This window comes from Protopterus annectens, chromosome 6.part0 (assembly GCF_019279795.1).
Source record: "Protopterus annectens isolate FY-2018-M chromosome 6.part0, PAN1.0, whole genome shotgun sequence".
Classification (NCBI taxonomy): domain Eukaryota; kingdom Metazoa; phylum Chordata; order Ceratodontiformes; family Protopteridae; genus Protopterus; species Protopterus annectens.
This window is the reverse complement of record NC_056737.1, coordinates 1,412,533,267-1,412,559,797: the sequence shown is the minus strand read 5'-3', so window position 1 is coordinate 1,412,559,797 and position 26,531 is coordinate 1,412,533,267. Positions and strand designations below refer to the sequence as shown.

At 43.6% G+C, this 26,531-nt stretch overlaps 1 protein-coding gene across 1 annotated transcript in view; it reads left to right on the top strand.

Moving 5' to 3' along the window:
- DARS1 (aspartyl-tRNA synthetase 1) overlaps positions 1–26,531 on the top strand; it is a gene marked incomplete in the record, with an annotated part of 1,501,614 nt that overhangs the window by 1,267,967 nt on the left and 207,116 nt on the right. Inside the window, 1 exon segment of the mRNA XM_044074962.1 lies at positions 19,801–19,948. Within this exon segment, the coding sequence (XP_043930897.1) occupies positions 19,801–19,948 (148 nt within the window).

Here is a 26,531-nt window from a genome sequence, read left to right as displayed (position 1 = left end):
CTTTTGGTTCAGTGATAAGGAGGTATTCTTGGCTTCAGCTTTAATCATTACCTGATAATATCAAGGCTAAGTTGGTGGATGCCCCTCTTGGTAATAAACACTTGTTTGGGGAAGCTGCTGCTTATTTGTTTAAATCCCTTCAGGACAAGGGGAAGGCCTTACAGGAACTCAAACATGTGTTTGTCTTTCCTGTTCCTAAATTTCGGAGTGACTCCCCCAATAAACCAGCCTTTGTTCACAGGCAGTCTCGCCCTCCTCTTAAGAGCAAAATGAGTGGCAAGCGGGCTCCTTCTGCTAAGGCTACTCAGACTTCAGGGACTCAGAAGTCTTCCTTTCCAGGTAAACCAGGTGCTGTCTGACATTCTGTCTCTTCCTAGCCATGTTCCTCTTTATCTTAGCCTTTCTCTTTTTGTTCCTGTTTGGCTTCAGTCTCAGGATTCCTGGGTTCTGTCTATTATTTGTTAGGTGTATTTTAGAGTGTGAAGTCCCAACCACCTTTTATAGGCATTCCTCAGCCTCCTCTGGACCAATTTTTATTTTTCCCAGAGGAACTTTGGGACCTTTTGACTCAGGGTACTATTCAAGAGGTGCCTGTCTCCCAAAAGGGGAGGGGGCTTTTCTCCAGGATGGTTCTAGTACCCAGAAAAGAGGGTACTTGTAGACCTATTCTAGACCTCTTTCATCTCAACACTTTTCTGAATGTGCCCACTTTTAAATGCTCTCCCTTCAGACCCTGTTCCCTGTGTTGCTTCCTCAGGTTTATATGGTGTCTCTGGATCTCAAGGATGTTTATCTTCATATTTCGATCCATCCCTTTTTTAGGAAGTTTTTGAGTTTTTTTGTGTTGCTTCCTGGCATTTTCAGTTCTCTGCTTTGCACTTTGGCCTTTCTACTGCCCCAAGGGTATTCAACAAATGCCTTGCTCCTGTGATTGCTTCTTGTAGGCTTTAGAGGATTCAATAATTTCCTTGCTTGGACGACCTGCTGATTCAGGCCTCCTATCCAGAGATCTGTTCATTTTGCCATTTCCCTACTTCAGAGCCTGGGGTTCACAGTAAATTTCAAAAAGTCTTCACTGACTCCTTCTCAGGATCATGTTTTTCTGGGTTGCAGGATTCAGGCGGTGCCTATGCTGGCATCCCTGCCTCCTCTTAAGACCTTGACTCTCATTTCCTTCTTCAAAACTCTTCTTCCTGTGGCCTCCATTACAGCCAGAGAGTTTCTAAGAGCTCTGGGTTTCATGGTATTCACTATTCCTATGCTGCCTCTGGCCAAACTCCAAATGAAAAAGCTTTAGTGGTTCCTGAAGTCAGTTTGGCTTCAACATGCACATCCTGTAGTAGAATTCTTTGTTCCTCTTCTACCTTGTTTCTAGAAGCAACTTCAGTGATGGATCCAACAGTTGTGTTTAAACTAGGGCTCACTTTTCATCCTCCTCTTCCCTCTCAGAAACTGTTCACAGATACTTTAGATGTGGGATATGGAGCAGCTTTTGACTTTCTAAATTTGCAGGGGGTGTGGTCACCCCTTTGACAGAAAGAGCACATCATTGTCAAAGAGGTGAGAGCCCTTCCACTGGCTCTTCAGGCCTTTCATCCCCTTTTCTCCCAGGACCTTTCAAGGTATTTACAGACAATACCACAGTGATGTTGTATATAAACAAATGGGAGGGGGCAAGATCTTACCTTCTTTGCCCGTTGGCACTCCTGGTATGGGATCTTGCTGTCCAGTATCAAGTGATTCTTAAGGTGGTTTACATTCCCTCACATTATAGCAGACACACTGAGCAGGTCCTTTACTCAGTCCCACGAATGGATGCTTAACAGGGATGTGTTTCTGGACATTGTCCACCCATGGGGTAGATCTCTTTGCATGCCCTCTGAACAGACAGCTTCCTTTATTTTGTGACAGAATCCCAGGTCCTCTGGTGTAGAAGGTGGATGACCTCTCTCTTTCTTGGAAGGGGATGTTTCTTCCTTCATCTCATTCCAAAAGTCCTGTTCAAAATTCAACAGGAAGCTCTAAAAATCTTGTTGGTGACTCCCTTTTGGCCGGGACAGCATTGGTTCCCTCTTCTTCTGCATTTAGCCAAGGGCAGTCATCACAAGTTTCCTTACAGGGTGGAGCTTCTCACACAAGCAAGGGATCTCTCATCCATCCCCACCTGTCCACTCTTCAGCTGACACTGTGGGTGATAGGATTTTGATTCCACATAGGCGCTTTTTTTCTGAGGAAGTGCTTAGGGTCCTGCAAGAGGCCAGGAAACCCAATACTAGGAAACCTTACTTATCCAAATGGAAGAGGTTTCCTGTTTAGTGTCTCTCTCGTAACCTGGATCCACTTACTGTGGATGTTCCTTTGGTTCTCTCTTATTTGTGTGAATTTCTCAATGCTGGTTTGGCCTTTTCTTCTGTTAAGGCCCACTTATCAGTTATCTCTGCTTGTCTGCCTTTAATCTCCTCCTTTAGCTTCTTGATTTGAAGCTAAACAATTCCGTAAAGGTGTCCTTTATATTAGGCCCATCAGGAAGCCTGTCCCTTCTCCCTGGGATTTTAATTTTGTTTCAGAAAAGTTGACTCGGGCTCCTTTTGAGCCTGCTGCTTCAGCTTCTTTGTAGCATTGCCCTTGTTCTTTTGTTGGCCCTTACTTCTGCCAGACTGGTATCTGAGCTTCAAGCCCTTATTGCTTGTCCTCCTTTTTTTGGTGTTTCATAAGGACAGGGTATCCTTGCGTGCTAATCTTTCTTTTATGCCCAAGGTGATTAATGAGTTTTCACTTGATCAGTCTGTTCATTCGCCTACTTTTTTTCCCTCTCTGCCATCAGTCAGTGAGAGGGTGCTGCATACTTTGGATGTGCATAGACACCACAGATTTTATTTGTATAAGACTATCTATGTCTATTAGAAAATCTGAACTGTTATTTGTTTCTTTTCATCCTAGGTCTCTAGGATTAGCTGTATCCAAGCAGACTATTTCTTCTTGGATCTCAAAGGCTATTTATTTTTGTTATTCTTTTCGTGGTAAGAGTCTTCCTTCTTCTGTAAAGGCTCATTCTAATAGGGCTGTGGCTTCATCTTGTGCTTTTTTTTCAAGAGTTTGGATACTAATTATGTTCTTGAGGCAGCTATCTGGACTTCTATGCATATGTTTACCAAGTACTACAAGTTGGATGGAATTTTCAGAGCTAGAGCTGATTTTGCTAGGGCCATCCTTCATGGCTTAAAGGAGGGCTGAGTGCTGGTCCTTCCTCCTCCCAAGTTTCTTCTTGAGCTTTGGCACTCTCCCAGATGTAAGGAGTACTGCAACCATTGAATGGAAGGACATGACAGTAGATGTTCTTTCCTTCACTGTTGCAATATTCACTCCATCCCTCCTCCCTATGGTTCATTTCTCTCCTGGATGTACTGGTTAACTTTTGTTTTTCCTTGGACTGGCATTCCTGCTGGGGCTATCAGTTATGAGAATAGTATGTCCAGATGTCACCTTTATGCTATACACTACACGATGAGCATACGTGTGATGTATGGTGCACCTTAAAGCAACTGAAGGCTTTTGTATACTGGCTGGACATTGGGCTGCCCGAGGCAGGGAATCCCAGATGTAAGGAATACTACTACAGTGAAGGAAAGGATATCTACTGTTATGGCAAGATTTTACACAACTATACTTTATTTTCTGTACCTGCTAAAGTTCTGAACTAGGATGGAGGTTGCAGTTCCTAGCGGTTTCCCTAAGGTTGGTCCACGTAGTGTTTTCCTTTCAGATAATATTTGATCTGAAGTAGGGACTTCATTTGTCAGCAACCTGTGGGTCTTGGATCCGACATCGGATCTGAGCCGGCAACTTGTTTCATAGCTAATGGATCCGAGCTCCTAGCTCCTCCCCTCACCCATAATCCCCTGCCAACCCTCCATGACCTCAGATCTAGTTTGCCGCACTTGTGAGTAGCTGGATTTTCGAGCTATTAGCGAGTTTTTTCAGATAAGTGTATTTTTCTTCCACTTTCCCTGTCGTTAGCTTAAAAAAGTGTGTAAGAGTCAGGTTCCCTGTATTTTATATCTTTTATATAGTTTTTTCCCTCCCTTCGCTGGCCGTTAGTGAGTGTTTGTGTTTTGGGGCCTGTGTGTCTGTGTAGTCCTTGTTTTTTTCCTCAAGTATGGCTGGGGCCCCAAAAGCCATTTTTTCAAAATGTACCGAGTGTGGCCATAAGCTCTCCTCAGCTGATGGCCACACTCGGTGCGTTCGGTGCCTTGGGGTTGAACACCTCTCCTCAGGCTGTACCATTTGTGCAGCGTTCAACCCCAGGGCACTGAAAGAGCGAAGGTCAAAGCTGGTCCTGGCGGGACTTTTGTCCCCGGACTCGGCTTCGGCCCCCGCTCCTCCCGTGGCACTACCACAGGCTGTGGTGATTGCCACTCCTGCCCCCCTTCCTTCGGCCGGGACTCAAACTCCCGCTAAAGTGCCGGAGGACAGGGAGGCTAGGAGGGAGAAACGGAGGGAGAAGCACCACAAGCGGCGGGCCGAGGCCTCCGCTTCGGCCCCGCCGGCTAAGCGGGCTTCTCCCTCCACAGCTTCTAGGTCTCCTCCTCCTCGGCTCCGATCCCCTTATTTCTCCCCAGGACCCGAGGAGGCCCGCTCTCCATCGAGGTCATCGAGGCGGCATTCCAGGCCTGCCTCGGTGGCCTCATCGAGATCGACTTACAGTATGTCAGATGCAGACTTGGACCGGATGATGCGAAGGTTCATCCAGGCCCAGTTGCAGATGGGAGTGCTCTTGTCTCCCTCCCCCCTTTGGGGGGGAGCTCGTAACCCTTTTTTGCTCCAATTGCTCCTTCTCCGACCCGCTACCCGGGTTCGGAGCGTTCGGAGCCGGGCAGCGTCGGAGCCGGGGGTGGGTCGGCACCGACAGTACTTGGTACTTCGGATCTGACCCTGCCCTCGAGTCTGTCAGATCCGAGCTCTCGGAGCCATGGGCCGAGCTTCGGATCCGAGGGATTCAGTGTGCCTTCGGCTCCGTCCAGGTCGGAGCACACTGGTCCTTCGGATCCGATGGTCTCGGCGCCGGCTCCGATCCCTTCATCGGATCCGAGTGGGAGTTGGCTCTCGGAGCCCAGGGAGAGCGGTTCCCCCTCGGCCTTCGATGTAGTGGAGAGGGCTCTGTCGAGAGCATCCGGACCCCTGGCCCTTGTCTCGGCTCCACCCTGCACTCCCTCTCTGCTGGGCCAGGCTTCCATCACCCGGCCACAGGGACAGCCTGCTTCGATGTCCCAGGTTGTTCCATTGGAACAGGATGTTGCTGGCGAGACCTCCTCAGACAGCCCCCCCCGAGGAAGTGCCTCGCAAGCACAAGTGCAAGAGTAGGCACGTGGACTCCCCTGAGTCCTTAACCAAGGACACGGACTTGGATGAAGGGGAAGGCTCCCCAAGATCACCCCCTGAGGATGTCTCTTTTGGAGACATCATGGAAATGCTTAGGATCAGAGGTGGGTGGTCTGCCCCCAAGGCTTCCTCCGACGAGTCCGTGTTTATGGAGGCATTCGAAGCAGGCCCGTCTACCTCTTGGGTGTCCCCTCCGGCCGACCCCCTGGTGGACCTTATTACCACCAGGGCGTGGAAGGACCCGGACACCGTGGAGCCAGTCCCTAAACGCCCGGACAGGATACTGAGCCCCCCCGCAGACTGGTCCCACTGGAGCAAGGGTCCCCCCGTAGATGCCATGTTGACGGCGGCAGCCACGAAGAGGGAACTAGCTCAGGAGAGCCCCTCAGTCCATTCACCGAGCAAGGAGTCCCGCTCGATGGATCGCTTAGGGAAGCGAGTTTTTAGTTCAGCGACCTTTTCAGTAAGGTCCCTGAACTATATGGCACACGTCATCAGGATGCAGCGGGATCTTATCAAAGTATACGCTGCCTCCCCCCCTGAGTCCATGTTGGCGGAGGACAAAGAGTTGTACTCCACCCGAATGGCCACTCTGAGATCTATTTCGAATACCTCTATGCGGCTATTATCCCACGCCACCGAGGGAGCCGCTAGAGCTAGCGGAGCGGGCCTAGTCATGAGACGTCAGACCTGGCTCCGGCATTGTGACTTTGCGGAGCCTTTTAAAGCATCCTTTGCGAACGCCCCTTTCGATGGTTCTGCCCTGTTTGGCAAAACGGTTCGCGAGACACTAGTCCAGAGCGAGAAGGACGGGAAGAAGTTGTCTGCCGTCGGAGTCCGCTTCTCTGCTCCCCAGCGGTCCTTTTCAAAGAACCAAAAGGGTCAGAAAAAGATGTGGTTCTGGAAATCGCAACACTCCCAACCCGCTCCGGACAACCAGTCCTTCCATGGCAGAGGAGGACAGGGAAGATGCCGCCCCAGGGGCAGAGGGGCTCCGAGGAACTTTGGGTCCAGAGAACCCTTCTCTGACCGGCCCACGCAGCAACCACTCTGGAGGCAGTCGGGGGGCGCTTCTCGGAGCACCTAGCGGCATGGGAGTCCATCACGTCAGACCGCTGGGTGCTTCGAATTATATCCAGAGGGTACAAAATTCCAATACTTCATGTCCCCAAAATCAGGAACCTCCCCGATGTACCACCCAATCAGAGGGAGGCTGCAGCCGCAGAAATTCAGCAGCTGCTAGGAAAAAGAGCCATCCAGCCCGTCCACCAAGACCAGCTCGATTAGGGTTCTACTCCAGGTTCTTTCTAGTGCCAAAAAAGACGGGGGACTCGAGACCAATTCTAGACCTTTCCCGTTTGAACCTGTCGGTAACCAAGGAAAATTTCCGAATGGTCACTCTTCAATCTATTCTCCCCCTACTACGGGAGAACAATTGGATGTGCTCTATAGACCTCAAGGATGCGTTCTATCACATTCTAATGGACAGACGATCCAGGAGGTTTCTCCACTTCCGGCTGGGAGCCAGTCACTACCAGTTCAGGGTCCTTCCCTTTGGCCTCACCACAGCCCCCAAGGTGTTCACCAAGGTGTTAGCAGTGATAGCGGCCCACCTGAGACTCCAGGGAATGCAGGTCTTCCCGTACCTGGACGACTGGCTCCTGACCGCCCCAACAAGGCATCTACTTTGCTCAGCCAGAGATTTCTTTCTCTGCCTAGCCCCCCAATTAGGCATCACCATCAATGTGGACAAATCTTTCCTGGCCCCGGCACAAGTCATAGAATTTATAGGAGCCAGAATAGACACCAGAGATCTACGAGCCTTCCTGACGTTGGAACGACTATGGAATTTGCAACTTCATGTGCGGGCCATCCTCCAGTCAGAAGCCCCACTGGCGGAATTGGTCCTGAGGGCGCTGGGCTCCATGGCAGCAGCGATAACGCTCCTTCCATGCGCCCGCCTGAACATGAGGGTACTGCAATGGACCCTTCTAGTGCAATGGTCCTTTCAGTCTTTTCCTCTCCATCACCCCATCGCTATCAGCAAGGCTTGCAGGAGGGCCCTATTATGGTGGCTTCATACTCCGGATCTCCATATGGGCCGACCCTTCTGCACTCCTCCCCCTCTCGCCACGGTGACCACGGACGCCTCCCGCCTCGGGTGGGGGGGCATTATTCAGGCAGGACTGTCCAAGGCACGTGGAACGATACAGAGACCTCCCTGCATATCAACGTTCTGGAGATGAGAGCGGTGCTGTACGCGTTGCAAGCACTTCAGAATCTCCTCCCCGTAGGAGCTATTGCAATTCAGTCGGACAACATGTCTGTTGTCTGGTACATCAACAAACAGGGGGGAGCCAGGTCTTACCCTCTATGCCGCAAAGCCATGAGAGTGTGGGAATGGGCGATTTCCACCAACTGCTTTCTGATTGCAATGCACATTCCGGGGCGGGCCAACATCCTAGGGACAAACTCAGCCACACCATTCTTACCCCTTACGAGTGGTCTCTCAACCCACTAGTAGCGAAGCAGATATACGCAATATGGGGGCAACCCTGCTGTGATCTTTTTGCCTCTCCCTCAAACACCAAATGCGACAATTTCTTCGCTCTGATTCCCCCTCCAGGGGAAACTCCAAGAGACGCTCTGGTGCATGCTTGGCCGCCCTGTCTACTTTATGCCTATCCTCCTCTACCCCTGATGCTACAGCTCTTACAGAAAGCCTCGCGGTTGGGGAGTAGGATGATCCTCATTGCCCCATTCTGGCCTCGGAAAACTTGGTTCCCTTACCTGTGGTCTCACCTAGTGAATCCCCCTTGGATTCTGGATCCCAGTCCGGATCTAATCTCCCATCCGTCTGGCTTGTCGACCCCAAATCTGGACAGTCTGAAGCTTACAGCTTGATTGCTCCAGTTCCACTCCTAGTTAGGACTCCCAGTATCTCTTCACCAGTCAAAGCCATCCTCGTGGCAGCGCATAAACCTTCCACCAGGAAAGTGTACCGCAGTAAATGGAAACGTTTCTCCGTCTGGGCGGAGCATCATAATCTAGATCCCTTTACGGCCCCTCTTCCATCCATACTAGACTTCCTAACTGGACTTTTTCAGGAAGGCGCTAGTTGCTCAACCGTCAAAGTACAATTGGCGGCCATATCCCATTACCATGTGGGACATGACACAGGGCCCTTGATGTCGGCCAAATTGTGTAAAACCTTTCTCAAGAGTACCTTTCTGCTTAGACCCCCTATCAAAGAAGCCGTACCCCCTTGGGATCTTTCACTAGTTCTTCAAGCCCTGACTGCTCCCCCATTTGAACCTGCCACTTCAGTGGATCTCAAATACTTGTCCTGGAAAACAGCATTCCTTGTAGCCATTACTTCAGTGAAAAGAGTTTCAGAACTTCAAGCCCTTTCTGTGAAACCTCCTTACTTGATTTTTCATCTGGACAGAGTGTACCTCAGGACCAGTCCCTCCTTCCTTCCCAAAATAGCATCAGAAACCAATATAAATCAATCCATAAATCTACCGGTCTTCTTTCCTAAATATCAGAATAAAGGAGAGTACAAGCTGCACTCATTAGATGTTCATAGGCAGCTACGTTTTTATACTCATAGGACTGCTGGTCACAGGCAATCCGACCAGCTGTTCATTTCCTTTGCCAAATTTAATTTGGGGAAAGCAGTATCAAAAATCTCCTTGTCACGCTGGATTTCCCAATGTATTCTTTTAGCGTATCAAGCTTCTGGAAGACCCGCACCTGAAGGAGTTCGCGCACATTCCACTCGTTCCATCTCTACTTCTGCTGCCTTCAAATCTAGAGTTCCATTGATGATATATGTTCGGCAGCCACTTGGGCCTCATCTCATACCTTTATTAACCACTACAAACTGGACGTAATTTCTAGAGGAAGAGCATCCTTTGGCTCTGCGGTGCTCCGCAATATCCTTCCATGATGGCCACCCAAGATTCAGGTAGCTGGGGACTCTGTCCCACAGGTTGCTGACAAATGAAGTCCCTGCTTCAGATTAGGAAGTTATGTACTCACCATAACGTTCCATCTGAGTAGGTGGCTTCATTTGTCTGCAACCATCCCCCCCCCCTCCTTCCCCCTGGCCTTCAAAATGGATCTATGTAGGTTGTTTATTGGAATACCCTTTTTGGGTATCTATACAGGGGCAAACTTGATCTGAGGTCATGGAGGGTTGGCAGGGGATTATGGGTGAGGGGAGGAGCTAGGAGCTCGGATCCATTAGCTATGAAACAAGTTGCCGGCTCGGATCCGATGTCGGATCCAAGACTCACAGGCCTGCAGACAAATGAAGCCACCTACTCAGATGGAACGTTATGGTGAGTACATAACTTCTTATTTTGTTATGGAGTTCATTTGCTTTAAATCTGTTCTTAGAGTTTCACCCATGGAAAGGATTGCCTTGCCAGTGAAATTTGAGTATAATCATTACTAATACCAGTATTTTTTATTTGCTGTTCGGTTCTGTAACCTTTGGACTGTGGCATGTGGTGAGCTGCATTTAACTTCATACTGAGACACAATTATTAGGCTGGTAGTATGGCATTTTGTGTGTGTATGTGTGTGTGTGTGTGTGTGTGTGTGTGTGTGTGTATGTGTATATACATATATATATATATATATATATATATATATATATATACACATGCATACATACATATACACACATGCATATATATATATATATATATATATATATATATTTATATATATATATATATATATACACACAGCACACACACACACACAGTGCAATGGAAAACTATTTGCCCCCTTCCTGATTTCTTATTTTTTTGCATGTTTGTCACACTTAAATCTTTCAGATCATCAAACAAATATAAATTTTAGACAAAGATAACCCAAGTAAACACAAAATGTAGTTTTTAAGTGATGATTTTATTTAAGGGAAAAAAAAAATATCCAAACCTACATGGCTGTATGTGAAAAAGTAATTGCCCTCTAAACCTAATAACTGGTTGTGTCACCCTTAGTAGCAGCAACTGCAATCAAGCATTTGCGATAACTGGCATTGAGTCTTTCACATCGCTGTTGAGGAATTTTGGCCCACTCTTCTTTGCAGAATTGTTTTAATTCAGCCATATTGGAGGGTTTCCGAGCATGAACCACCTTTTTAAGGTTATGCCACAGCATCTCAATTGGATTCAACTCCGGACTTTGACTAAGCCACTCCAAAACCTTCATTTTGTTTTTTTTTAAGCCATTCAGAGGTGAACTTGCTGGTGTGTTTTAGATCATAGTCCTGCTGCAGAACCCAAGTGTGCTTCGGCTTTAGGTCATGAACTGATGGCCGGTCATTCTCCTTCAGGATTTTTTGGTAGAGAACAGAATTCGTGGTTCCATCAATCACAACAAGTCGTCCAGGTCCAGAAGCAGCCACAGACCATCACACTACCACCACCATGTTTGCCTGTTGGCATGATGGTCTTTTTCTGAAATGCTGTGTTACTTTTACGCCAGATGTAACGGGACGCACACCTCCCAAAAAGTTCAGCTTTTATTTTGTCAGTCCACAGAGTATTTTCCCAAAAGTCTTGGGGATCAAGATGTTTTTTAGCAAAAGTGAGACTAGCCTTTGTGTTCTTTTTGGTCAGCAGTGGTTTTCGCCTTGGAACTCTGCCATGCATGTCATTTTTGCCTAGTCTCTTATGGTTGATTCATGAACACTGACCTTAACTGAGGCAAGTGAGGCCTGCAGTTCTCTAGATGTTCTTCTGGGTTCTTTTGTGGCCTCTTGGATGAGTCGTCGCTGCGCTTTTGGGGTAATTTTTGTAGGCCAGCCGCTCTTGGGAAGGTTCACCACTGTTCCATGTTTTCTCCATTCGTGGATAATGGCTCTCACCGTGTTTTACTGGAGTCCCAAAGCTTTAGAAATAGCTTTGTAACCTTTTCCAGACTGATAGATGTCAATTACTTTGTTTCTCATCTGTTCCAGAATTTCTTTACATCGCGGCATGATGTCTTCCTTTTTGGGATCTTTTGGCCTACTTCACTTTGTCTGACAAGTTCTGTTTAAGTGCTCTGTTGATTCAACAGGTCTGGCAGTAATCAGGCCTGGGTGTGAAATTGAACTCAGCTTTCCAAAAAATATGATTAACCACAGTTACTTCATGATTTGGGGGCATTTACTTTTTCACATAGGACCATGTAGGTTTGGATAGTTTTTTCCCTTAATAAATAAAATCATCACTTAAAAACTGCATTTTGTGTTTACTTGGGTTATCTTTGTCTAATATTTAAATTTGTGATGATCTGAAGCATTTAAGTGCGACAGACATGCAAAGAAATAAGAAATCAGGAAGGGGGCAAATACATTTTCATTGCACTGTGTGTATGTGTGTGTGTGTGTGTGTGTGTGTGTGTATGTATATATATATATATATATATATATATATATATATATATATATATATATATATATACACACACACACATACACATATGCATATACACTCACACACTGATATCCTCAGTGTTGCTGATAGCAATACTTGTAAGCATACTCTTGTCTTAAGTAGTGATTCAGGAAGTTGTTTCCTTTGTGTTATAGAACACATGAAACATTTATGTTGTAAGGTTATTAAAATATTTTTTGTAAAGTGTTTTATTATTTTTAACATCTTTATTAAATTATAAGGCAGGCAAACATTAGTTAATAGAAAGGGAAAAAACACGTTAACATTTTTCATTTACATGCATTGTACCTTACATATGCTTTCTTTCTCTTTAACAACTACCATTTCACTTCAACATTACATAAATTGCTTAATTACTGCCTTCCCATAAACCTTACTCCTCCTCCTAGATATTATTCTGCATTATGTTTCTTGTAGGCACCATCTTTGAACTCACACTGAATGCACTCCTTTTATGGAGCCCCTGGCCTCTAGTCAGAAGAAATCACCATCTCTACTCCTCCTCCTGTGCTGACCCTGACCAAACCAGTTCCAGCTAATACACTGCACAGGCTGCATAGGAACTATCACTGTCCAGCGACTATCACCCAAGCCAGGGGTCCATCCTTGAAAGGACCGAGAGTGTGTAGTCAATGTAGATATCCATCTCAACTTTTCCACTGCTGTCCCTGACCAAACCAGTCCCAGCTAATATACTGTACAGGAACTGTCACTGTACAACTATCACCCAAGCCAAAAATCCATCCTTAAAAGGACCGAGAGTTTGCAGTCAAAGTAGATATCCAGCTCTACTCCTCTGCTCATTCTGACCAAACCATTTCCAGCTAATACGCTGCACAGGAGCTGTCACTGTCCAGCAACTGTCACACAAGCCAAAAATCCATCTTTGAAAGGACTTAGAGTGTGCAGTCAAAATAGATATGTATGTGTAATCTAGTAAAGTTAACATAAGATTAGACTTGCAGCTTGTAGAATCAAACTATGGGCACAGCTGAGTGTCCATCTACACTCACCTGAAATATGTAGCTGTATTGGTGCATACTTTGTACTAGAGAACATGGTTCCATAGAACCCCCAACAACACTGATTTAACTGGTATGTAATAAAACCCATAATAATGGGCAATCATTTTAGCAGTTTTTTTTCAGTCCAAAATAACTGCCAATAGATAGCTTGTTATCACACCAACCCCTGACCCCACTGAAACAGGACAAACAATTTACTTTGCTTTCTTTTTCAGACTACTCCCTCCTCCTTTTTTTCTCTTAGTACAGTATCTTGTTGCTAACTCTCTAAATGCTTAACCACACATGTAAATCTGTGCTTACTCTTCATGGGTTTGTCTACTGCTCCCTGTAATTCTCCTTTTCCCTCTCTCAGCTTCTATTTTACACTGTTCAATTCATACAGTTATATCTGGAAACCTTCTTTTCTTTGCCATAGCCAAGGCTTAGTGATTGTTTTTCTAAACACTGTTACTTTGCTGATTGAGTAGTTCGGCCCTGTTCCATTCACCCTCGCTATGCCCAGGCTCACTCCACTCCCCTACCCTACCCCCAAATATCACCCACCCCCTCCTACTCTACATTTAAATTATCCCAACTCCACCTCTGCACTTCCAACCTATCTCTCCATCACAATTATCAGAATACAGCCCAGTCACAGTTGCCTTTCAGTTAGCATCTCTAACACGTTTACTTAAAGTGCTGTACCTAGCTTGTCCTTTTAGAGTTTATACTGCTGTAACTAGAACTTCTCTTGCCCCGTAACATTTTAGTGTGGAAACTAATATCATCAGCAAAATCTAGCTTATATTATAAAAACTGCCACTGACTCGAACCCTGTTAGTGTGCCTCCTCAGCATATTAGCATTCTCTACCAATAACCATTCCTCTGAAGTAAATGTGATTAATAATTCTACAAACCCATACTCACTATGCTGTCAGTTACCAAGTCTGTCAATCACCACAGCACCCACACTGTACCAGTAAACCTTCTTAGATTTTTTTCAGTTACAGGTATCTTAATTCTAAGTATGTTACCATGTAAAATCCAGTAAAACTAAAGCACAAATGCATTTGGCTGCATACTTTCCTTCATAAAATTTCCACCCAGAAAATCACTGGAGACATTGACCCAAACCCTGGCCCCACACAAAAGTAACAAACTCACACTATAACAGCACAGTATTAAATTAACCGTTCTGTTTTCCTCTTCTGTCCCCCAGTTCCAGCCTTTTGTCCCTAAATGCCAATCTTAGAAGTATATGCAATAAAATCCAAGAAATACATGCTTGTGTTGACACATATTCACCAGATGCCATCATAGCCACGGAAACGTGGCTGAAGAAGACATAAAAGACAAATTACCCCACCTGGTTACAGTATAATTAGGCTTGACAGGAAAAAAGGCAGGTGGCATAGCCATCATCTACAAGAATTTCCAAAATATAACTGCATATGCCCAGGATATACCACAGTTTAATAATACAAAACTCTTATCACATCTCATATTCAGTAATAGGAAAATGCTTTGTTTAACAACCATATATATTCCACCAGTAAAAGCATTACCACTGTGGAAAATATCCTAAACTGGATTTCCCACCATATGCAACAGTAGTAATAGGAAACCTAAATATAGGCTGGCAAATTATTAATAGCAACACCCTATCTGATTTCTTAAACCTATATGGCTTTACGCAGTTGATTACATCGGTTACTAGGGTCCACAAAAGTACTGGTAGATAATCAACCTTAGACTGGATTCTTACTAATAAACCCAACAAAATTGGCATAGCAAGCAGCTTTCCAGACATCATAAGTGACAATCAACCTACAATATCCAAGATAAACATATAATTTACAGCCAAGTTTGTAACTCAAAAAACTTTCACCAACACACTTTTATTAAATCCTTAAGAGGATGTAACTGGAAAATGTTAATATCTATGCCCTTAAACTCTACTGTTTCACACTTCTGTGAGATATTTCTAAAAATTCTCAATGACCTTGTGCCATTACGTAGTAAAAGGGTCAAATCCAGTCCTGCATTGTGGCTGACTAAAGAAACTAAGAAACTGATGCTACAGTGTGACAAAGCCTGGAAAGAGTTGCTCAAAAATAGAACACAAAATATATCTCAACTTTTCAGGCAACTAAGAATAGGACAAAAAAACAAGTAAAACATGACAAGCAAATATTATTATTATTATAACATCCTCCAAAATAACCGTCAAAACAACCCAAAACTCTTCTGGACATCCATAAGCAAACCTTTGCATCCAGGCCAAATTACCACCCCAACATCCAGCAATAATACTGATTCAAATCCCACACAGTTTAACCACTATTTATACCGACCAATCTGTCTCTCACAAACATTAATAGTTCTATTACCCTGTCAGTGCCAGAAGCCTCTGCTAAATGTCCTCAGTGATTTGACTTCATCCCAGCACCTACCTCTACCGATAAAAAATAAAAAACTCTTACATAAGCTAAAACCAACCACCCTAGCTGCTGATCAGCTCCCTTCAGACTACTTAAAAATGTCCGCAGATGCAATTGCTTTTCCAGTGTCTATATTCATAAATAGATCTATATCCAAAAAACGTGTTCCTTCCATCGGGGAAAAAAATCCATTTTTGTACCTTTACAGAAAGGTGGCACATCTACAGGGTTATTGCAATCCCCTCTCCCCTGTCAAAAGTACTTGAAAAGTGTATTGACGTGCATCTTCTACATCACCTGAATTCAAGTAATCTACTCTTGGAAACACAGCATCGTTTCAGACCCCACCACAGCACAACCACCACCCTCTTTCACTTCACCAACTCTGTAAACCAGCATAGGAACAATGGTAACCTACTGTAGACTGTGTTCCTAGACTTATCCAAAGCTTTCAACACTATGTCACACCAGCAATTACTTGCTGAACTCTCTTCTATAGATCTCGCTCTATCCTCCCTTAAATGGTTCCTTGGTTATCTCCCTGGAAGGCAACAAGCAGTCAAATGGCAACAAGACCTCTCTTCTTCTCTTCCATTTACCATAGGCCCTCAGGGTTCCATACTAGGACCCCTTCTTTTTAATATTTTTATAAACAAGCTTCACACTGCCATGCACCAGACAAATGTAGTACAATATGCAGATGATTTGACTTTAATATGTACAGCTCCTACAATATCCAGACTACAAGAACTCACCTAAATTTCTTTCTCTTCAGTCGAAACCTGACTGAAAAATTCAAACCTACTCCTTAATCCAAATAAAACAAACTGATACTTTTTACCTAAAACATTATCTCCATCAAAAACAATCTTTCTTGGTTACATCAGAAAATAATACTAAAACTGAGGTAGTACCACAGACTAAATAACTGGGCATTGTTATAGATGACAATCTTAAATTCTATCATTGTGTTCTTCAAACACTTAAAACGACACATCAGAAACTTGGCTCCCTGTATTGTCTTGAACAATGTCCTCCACTAAAAAATATATTATTAGCATATACACCACAAGGGACCTCCATTCTGATTATACATTTCTACTGAACACTATTAAGGCAAATAATTCATCAGGGATTCACTATACACCTGTTACATCTCCCATCTCTGGAACACCATCCCCTATACAAGTTAAAATTATTAACAACTTCTAAGCTATAAAATTCAGCTAAAAAAATACCTTACCCAATCTTGGTTATGCTCATGTTCATCACCGGGTTGAGACATCTAATGAAAGCACAAACTTCTTGTTCATCACAAACTTTTTGCCCCCTCTACTTGAATCTTTACATCCCTAACAATTTTCCCTCCTGCATTTGAATTCTTACAGCCCTTCTCACAACCCCATCTTAAACAACACTTCTCATCTTAAAATTCATATGAGTGAATCAAAACAATGCAGCGGTCCTAAATTAAACCTTCAATAAAAATTAGTCCAGTGTAGTAACAGCAACAGGAATTTAATACAAGCGTTACCACTTTCATAGTAGATAACACTGCTTCATCAGCCATTAAAAAACATATCAGATAATTCCATTATTTAAAGTACAGCCATAAAATTATATCCAATCACAGATTACAATGTAACAGTAGCTTAGCATCTTAACAAGGATTGATATTTACTTAGAGAAACTGCGTAATAAAAACTAAGACATAAAAAACATACAAAAATAAATGTGTATATAAAAACATCAGAAGCAAACCTAAATGAAGCATCTTATAAGTAATATATTTTACAAACAAGAATGCCTAAAAAATAAAATATAGAAACACCTAAAAAGTTTACTTGTGAACTTCTGGCTTTGAGAAGGTGTTTCAGTGCTATCTTATCATCAAGACCCTTGCCAATATCTGCCCTCAGTCTAATGATCCATCGTGTCTCCAGTACCTCACTTAAATTCTGAATATCTCCACCACGTTCATTTACTATAATTTTCTCTATAACAAAAAATCTAAAAGTATGTGTTGGATCATGACCGGCCACATGTTTTGCCAGGGCATTTGTGATTCAGCAATTCTTAATACTATAAACACTAACATTTGTATTAAATGCATGTTGCTGTTACTATGATGCATTTGTTTTTATTGAAGGTTTAGTTAGGACTGCTGCATAGTTTTGATTCATTCATATGAATTTTTGGATCGGTTTTGTATTTTTTAGTGAATCGTTCATCCTTTTTGTCTCAACTGCTAACACATCTTATCTTGCTAACTGCCCCATCCACCACTCTACCCTCTCATGCATGTGCTGTAACTAAGTTATAAGCCTTCTAGATACACCAATTTGGAACAGACAGCCTAAACAGAAATAATCCTGTACCATGCTGTCTTATGCGATTACCACTGTCCTGCTATATAATAGTAATTTCGTCCACCCCTCCTGCATTATTTTATAACTTGCTTCAATATGTCTCTTGAACTTTTTACAAATATATGCAATACTTAAATCTCCCTTCCTGCATAATTTTATAACTGACTTCATTACTTGTCTTGAACTACTTGCAAACCTTTCTTTACTGAGATGAAAAACACTAAACTCCTTTACAGCAATGTTTTCCCTTCTGCAGTATCAGTCTATTTACTTCTGCTAGATTTTAGATCTGGAATAACTGTATAGACCTATATATAATCGATGATGTAAATATTTTACTGTATATACCTGTCTTGTAATTATTTTTGTTTCATGAGAAATGTAACTGTTTTTCTGAGAACTGTTTGAAACTCACTTGTTAATGTAAATGCACTTTGGTGGAGTTTTTCTCCCTGGGCCTCCACTGAAAATGGGCTCTGCCCAGTCAGACTTTCCCAGTCAACAAAGACAAATAGATTATTGGTCCCACAAATTCCATTTATTTCTATGTAGTTTGTTACTTCCCACCTCTAGTTCTTTAATGTATTTTACTATATTCAGCACTCCAATTACAATTGGTTTAGATTCTGATTTCTGTTTTCTAGTAATTGCCTTTTTTAGCAACCAGTAGCATTAAACTTGGGCCTTACTATGTCCAGACAATTCAGATCCTTTGTCAGCTCAAAAGAATAATTTCATTAGTTATAGCCATTCCCCCCCTGATATTTCTGACAGCATACTTTGTAGGGAATTTTTAAAATCTGTCTACCTGTTAAATTCCCAGTTACCTCTCTTTTCCGTCACACCTCCCGTAATTCCTGTCTACCTGAGGAAAAATTCTCTGAAAGTCTGCTTGGGTTACAAAAGTACCTGTGCAAATACTTCTAAGCATAAATCCTAAACGTTTTGGACTTGTATACTTGAGAGTGATACAGATGTCCTCCCGTTGTTCTTTTGTAAAGTGCCTTTCCTGTCTCTTCTCCCAATCTTTTCTAATGTTCTCGTGATTAATTCTTATAGTTGCCATAGGTTCATAGGTGATTACTAGGTTGATAACTCCAGGCAGGCCTTTTTAAGCCTGTCCATGCTTCCCAAGGTGAGAAGCAAACCTTGTACTATGTGTCTGTGTGGTAAACACTTTAGTCATCATGACTATCCTTGGCCCAGAAAACAGCTGTGTACATTCTTGATGTTTTCTATTACCGTGGTGGTGGTGCTGCGGTAGCGTTGTCGCCTTACAGTAAGACACTGTAGGGTTTGATTCTCAGCTAGAGTGTCTTCTGCGTGGAGACATGCGTGAATGGGCGTACCTACGTTGAAGGTTGTGCATCAGAGCTGGTAACTCGGTACGTAAAAATCAACTACCAATCATTAGCGGACTGGAGTTCCGCTGTGGCGACCCCTAACCGGGAAAAAGCCGAAAGACAGACACACACACACACACACACACTCTTGATGTTTTCTCAGATTTGTTGTCTTACATCCTAAACATATGCTCCTTTAACATCAGTATGGTCACACAAACAGCACTGTCTCTGGATTTGAACTTATGATACCAAGGCATTCACAGCACACACTTGCGATTATTAACAGTACATGCCACAGGCACTACATGCAGTATTTAATATGCCATTCTGATAATCACTTTTTAACAACAGCTTCTGTTTTACACTCCGCTATAAACTCTACCAGAGCTAGTCTTTTATTTAGTATTTCCCTATCCCTTTCTCTTTGCTTATAATTGTATAAATCCCTGGTAGGGAAGGTAGTCTCTAACCTGAAATCTAAACAACTTCTTGTCCTCAACCCACCTTATTCCATTTCTCTCTCTCTAGTAATTTTTTCCAAATGCCTCGGTTCATTTTCCAGTTTTCTCCAGAAACGTCCAGCCCCCACTTGCCTGTTTTCTGTGTGCCTACTTGCAGTCATCCCTATTGGCAAAATCTTTCTCCATTCCCATGTCGGTACTTTGAGTATAGTATTCAGTATGGCTGTTAGTGTGTTATTTTTAATTTTGGTTTTGTCCACAGTTAGTTACTTGTGTGTTGATTTATTACAGTAATTTGTGACGTTTTTTCCCCGCTGTTTTTATTGTCTTTGCAGTATTCAGAGCTGAAGACTCCAACACTCACCGTCACTTGACTGAATTCGTAGGTCTGGATATAGAGATGGTATTTAATTACCATTACCATGAGGTTGTGATGGATATTGCTGACACCCTAGTACAGATCTTTAAAGGACTGCAAGCCAGGTAGAGTTGTTTTTGCATGAAAATTACCAGTGATATTTGTTGTAAAGAACACTGCATGTTATCAGTGATACTTAGAAGTTAGCCACAGGTGGACATTTACCTATCCAGCCAGATGTCCAGAACGTGGGACATCCCCAGACTGTGGCAAATCTTCTACCTAAGCCAAAAACATCAGCAGAGAATTTTCAGTGGAAAAAGAATAGCAGCCTTCATCATCTTCAGTTGTTTGTTTATTTGCTGCAACAGAGCAATAGGTAGTGTCTTTGTGTTTCATCCACATGACTTTTATACTATGTATCCAAATTGGGATCTTTGTTGTGTCTCTTGAATACTGCAAGTGTACTGTAATGCTTTGCATTGTATTGTATTGCATGGTTTTTGGACTTTTCTTGACTATGATCTTTAGACAAGCGTCTTAGCTATTCCTGATTTTGCTTTACATTTTCGCCATGCCCCTTATGAAATTTTTGACTTTCCGGTAAATCATTGAGTATTACAGTTAATTAGTCATGCCAGACATTAGGGTGTTATACTTCTTATTTTTCATAAAATGCATGTTGATGCAAAGTCTGTTGTTCCATTCTTTTTCTTAAATGAATTAGAGTAATAATTAAAAATTGCCCCTGAATGTGGACCTTTGTTTCTACCATTATTTTTGGCTTTGTCCCAGATTTTTGAGCAAAGAAGTTAAGAGCTATGTTTTTGAAATCTTTTTTGAGGCCAGTGGCATTACTGTAAAAGACTACCGGCAAGTATGCCTTTGGGAGACAGATTCCACCAAAATTTTGAACCCTTCAGGATTTCTTCTGTTTTGGTAAAAAAAAAAAAAATCACCTGTTATCTTATGAATTCCATGCAGTATTCAAAACAAACATTTCTCTTTGTGGAGTCTGACCCTTTAATGAACTTGAGACATTTCTGGCCTTCAGTTAGGGGATGTTCACTTCTTCAAAAGGGGCTTCCTCCAGTGGGTAAGAAAAGTGCAAAACAAAGAATCTTCACAAAATGGGTTAAACTGGAAAACTAGCTAAGGAGTCCATGGGCAAAATGTTGTAGGCCATAGTAACTTTGTAAGTCCCCCAAGGGCCTGCGGGCACTGACCCCAGTGAAGCATAGAGTTGCCCAGCCCTGGAAAGTATACCTTTTCTCTTGCTTCTCCTAGGTTGCTACCCTTCATAGGATAATATAGGAAAATAGCAGCTCAGATCTTCAGTGTCTGTATGTATATCTCTTCCGCTTCACAAGCAAATGCCAATTCCCAGGCATCCACAAAGGACAAGCCACAAGAGCTTAATACTGAGGAATGCTGTCCCATCTTGGATCTTTATCTCTTTGTATTTAGGATTCTGTGCTTCTAGGCCAGAATATGGTAATCTTGGTAATTAGAAAAACAAAAAATAGATAAATAATAAGCTTCTAGTCCTTTTTCTCATTTGGAACAGACTTTCTCTTCATGTTTTCCCAAAATCCTGCCCCAGCCATTGTTGACTGTAAATGCTGTGAGAGGAATATCTTACTGCTTAGCAGAGGGAGAGTATTCCGGCACTTCAATGGAATCTTTTACCTTGGGTGGTGTACTCCTGGCAAAAGAAACAGCCCACAGTTGCTGTTCCAGTTTTCATTGCTTTTGAAGATGGCTTCTTGCAAACTGTCTGCAGCCAGAATCTGAACACCTACACTATGCCCAGCAAGCCAGGTTGGTTCTGTAGGGCACAACAGACTCACTAATACCTTTACAAAATCCCACTAGCAGTCCTAGTAGTCAATTACATAGGCACATAAGGACAGTCAGTTAGTGCCAAGCCTGAATACAGTGTCAAGCAATAGAGAAAGCAGGGCACCGGATAGAGTCAGGGAAAAAAGGTGAGTATTTAACCCAACCTGGTCTTTAGGACAGTAAATTACCAGGCACTCATTTTAAAATATCAGTCTGAAGTCTTGGTGCAAACTGGAAACTTGTCAAAGAAATTTGAAGTGAATTGCTAATGTCCCAGATCTTGACACTTGTTCAATTCTCCCATAATATGGGGGAAACTTGACTAAGTACAGTTGCAATATGGTGGATAAAATTTGTAGTGTTACAGCTACCATTTTAGTCATCAATAGTCATTGCTGCGTTTAGGTTCAGGCATTCCCTGAAGCCATGAAGAGAATTTGAATGTTCCCTTAAAGAATCCTAGTAAGTGAAAATCTTCATAGGTTGTATTCAGAAAATTGAAGGGAGAAGGCAAGGTCATACAAACTGTAAAGCAGCTGTTTCACTCCGTGATTCCATAGTACAGCAGAAATTGTCTTAAAACTTCCCCCCTTGTTAGGAACGCAAGCAAAGACAAATAGGGGAGAGGAAAATATGGAAAGGTTGGAGGAAGAACAAAATGGAAAGGCAGGCTGGAAGTGGTTCATCCACTCCCTCCAAGCATTTATGGCTCAAATTGTTTTTGCTTTCTTATAGTTTGTATTACTTTGTTCCCTTTTTCTATTTTGTGTATTGTGATTTTTCTTTGCACTGTGTTTTCCTAGTATTCTGCTTTTAATTGCATATTAAAACTAGGAAAGAGACCACAGCTGTGTCTCTTGTGAGTCGCACATAACTTTTCCCCACTTTTCCTGCCCTCCCTACCTCCCTGGTGCTGTTGTGTTCTTAAACATATCTGTCTTTCTAGTTGCCAGCCCCTTATGTTAATTTGACCACATATGTCCTTCCTTCTCTGCTTTCATTGGCTGTTGTAAGAACAAAATTATCATTTTGCGAAATCACTACTCTTCAACTATTTCAAATTTATTGGCCATCCCACTGTATTCCATAAACCAGAATTCAAAGTGATCACCCCCTTTCTTGCTCGTTGAAATTTAGTGCCTATCCACTTACACAAGTTACCCCCTCCTTCAAAGGTTCATAGGTTCATACTAGGCTATCTGCCCTAGGGCATTTATAAGCCTAGCCAGAATGTGTTTGGCTTTCGCCACCCATTTTAAATTTATTTTGCTATGCCCTTTTTCGAGGTTAGTATACTGTGCCTCTGTCTAACAGTGACACAGAAGTGATACCCAGGGTAAACCTACGATCTCCCATCCACTCATCAAGATTCCTCTTGAAGAGAGTCAATGAGGGACTCTGCCTAACCTGGACTGGGATTTTATTCCAGAGTGAAGGGAGCCTCTGGGTTATGAATCTGTCCCTCCAGCATGTCCTATTTATTTCACTGCTGAGGTTCAAGTCTCTCGAGCGTAGCTCGATGGGATTTGCATTTTCTGAGGTGCAGCATGTCCATTAATTCCGGGTTGGACATGGCTTTATACATCAGGCACAGATCGCCTCTGAACAGGCGGTATGCCACTGAGTAGAGCTGGAGTTTCTTTAACCGGGCAGCATATGGCATCTGTTTGAGCCCTTTGATCCTCTTGGTGAGGTACTTTTGGGGTCTTTCCAGTTGCTGCAGGTGTCTGGTAAGGTACATCCCAAAAGGGCATTGTACTCAATTATGGGCCTGATGAGGGATGAGTAAAGAGGCACGATGACCTCCCCTGATCTAGATGTGAATCCCTTCCTGATTAGGTGGGCTGTATAAAATGTTTTTCTAACCACTTTGGCCACATGGTTGTCAAATGAGAGATTGCTATCAACTTGGGTCCCCAGGTCCCTAATTACTTCTTCTGTACTTAATGGATTACCACCTATGTGGTAATTTGTGGGCACTTTGTTTTTGCCAAAGGGATGACTATACACTTTTGGCATTTAGCTTGAGGCCATGGCTCTGGCACCAGTTGTCTGTTTCTATGAGGCCCTTTTGTAGGATGCTTGTGTCGGCTGGAGAGTCGATTATGGCGCCGTTTGCAGTCATCTGCGAACTTGGTCAGCCACAGTCCTTCCATGTTGGCCTGTACCTCCGAGAAATATATACCGAACAAGAGAGGTCCCAGGACTGAGCCTTGTGGGACACCACTTGTAACTGGTTTGGAGTCTGACATGGCTCCAGCAATTCTAACCATGTGGGTTCTGTCCTTGAGCCAGTTTGCAATCCATCTAGTGACATAGGGGTTTATATTTAAGCTGGTGAGCTTATCTATAATGCCCGAGTGGGGTATTGTATTGAAGGCTTTTGCGAGGTCCAGGTAGGCTGTGTGGACCACCTTCCCTCGTCAATGGCCTTGGTGACTGTTTCAAAGAAATCAACCAGGTTTAAGAGGCAGGATCTGCCCTTAACAAAGCCAAACTGGGTAGGATCCAGTGTTTGTAGGTCCCCAATATCTTTATTTATGAGGTCCATGATGATCCTTTCCATAGCTTTGCAGACCAAGCTAGTCAGGCTTATGGGGCGATAGTTTCCAGGATCCGTTGAGGCACCACCTTTATGGAGAGGGACCACTGTTGATGTACGCCACTCTTTGGGCACATATCCTGTAGTAAGGCAGAGATTGAACAGTAGTTTTATGTTTGGGTTTAGCTCTTCTTGGAGTTCATGTAGGACGCAGCCGGGACACCATCTGGTCCCATTGATGCTGTGTTTTTGCTTTGGAGAGGGCGGCTCTTACCTGAGCATCTGAGATGTCAGGGGCAGCACTCTGCTGGGATAGATATTTGCCCTTTTGGTGGGGGAGTTTGCGCTGAACCTGTCAGCTAGGATGTTGGCAATGTCTGTGGGTTCGGTGTATTTTTTGTCATTTTGGACTAATTCTGAGCATATCTGGGAATTACCACCCAGGTTCCTAACATAACTAAAGAAAGCCTTGTGATTATCCTTAGTGTCCTGTGCAATTTTCTCTCGAAGCTGGCCTTAGACAGATTTATGTGTGCCCGTAGTTTTTGCTAATACTGATCAGTGATGCCTTCCCTTTTGGGATTTTGCTCTATCATTTAGTAGCTTCCTCCTTCTATTGTATAGTTTGTTTATGGCTGGGGTCCACCAGACAGGACGTCTGCCTTTGGAGGATTGGGTCTTGGTTTTATTTGGGATCGCATGATCCATGCATTCCTGAAGGTGTTCATAGAATGCGTTTATAAAGGATTCTGCGGTCTGGGCCGTATTTTCCACAGGCCCAGGGGCTTTGAAGGATTCCACCTCAGTTTTGAGGAGTGTGAAATTTGCTTTAGAGAAGTTTTTCACTGTGGTTTTCTGGGCAGGGGGTGGGGTCGGGATGTGAATATCCAGTGAGATTAGTTTATGGTCTGATCTTACCAGTGAGGGATACACTTCTGGTCTGGAGCATAGAGTCCCCATCTTGGTGATGATCAGGTCCAGTATGTTTTCCCTCTTGTGGGAGTGGTAACAAGTTGTTCCATAGCATTTGAGTTTATAAATTCTAGGAACCTTTGGGCTAGGGTGTTGGAGCTAGAGTAATGCTCCCAGTCTATGTTTGGGTAGTTGAAGTCGCCCAATATAATGGTGTTTGGAGAGACCTTCATATTTTCCAGTGTTCTCAGGAAGGCCGAGTGGGGTTCCTGGGTTTGGGAGGGTGGTCTGTAGCAGGCTATAAACTGGAAGGCAGTTTTACCCACTGTTAGTTGCACATGGATAGTCTCTGATGCTTCGTGCTTTGCCACCAACCTGGAGGTGTGGGTATCTTTGATGAATATCGATACTCCCCCTCCTTTTGTGGTTCGGTCCAAGTTTTGGGGCCGAAAAGCATGGTATGAGGTATAACCTGGTAGTGCTGGGTGCTCTCGGGAGCCCTGAACCAGGTTTCTGTTACTGCACAGATATCGATGTTCTCCATGCTAAGGAGAGTTTCAAGTGTGTGCATCTTGAGGTTTAAACTTCTGGTGTTGAGTAGCATTACTCTTAGTTTCTTATCCCTTGTGATACCTATGGAGGTGGGTTTGTCTTTTGAGCCTTGCCTAAAAAAGGCACTATGGGGGTAGCAAGAGCCTTTGCCAATATCCGAAAGCCCAGGGGTGACAGGTGCAAGCCGTCCCTAGCGAAGCATCGTGGCTTGTCGATCATATCATCCCAAGCTGACAGGCATTGGCTCCCCTTTGAATGACACCAGTACTTAAGCCAATTGTTGAAATTGATCATCTTGTCTTCATATTGTGGCATCATTCTTGGTGAGGGTAAGATGCTACTCAAGGTCAGGGTCATACCGGCCTGGGCTACATGCTCAGAGAGCTCCTTTATGTCTCTTGTCATGTAGTCCAGGGAGGTACGTCTCAGGTCATTCACACCAGCATGGACAATGACCGAGTCATATTTGTACTTGCCTTGGAGTGACCTGAGTGCTTGTGTTATGTGGCAGATCCTAGCGCCCGACAGGCTGCTCACCATGACCCTCTCCTTGTTCAGCCTGGTGAGCGGGACGTCAGTGTGCCTGACGATAGAGTCACCTATTACAAGTGTATCAGGTGTGTTGTTTAGTCTTAAGGGCTGTGACTGTTTGGCACACTGGCTTTGTGAGATATGTGTTGCACGTGTTTTGTTTTGGGGTAGCGGCTGCTTGGGTGTCTGCTTTGGAGGTCTCTGCTGCTTGGGCAGATCTTTATTTAGAGCCTCCGAGTATGTTTTTGTGTGATTATGTGTTTGGTTTGCTGTCATGGTAGGCCTATGTGAGACTGGAATTGTAGTGAGTGTGGTTTCCTTCTCCTCCT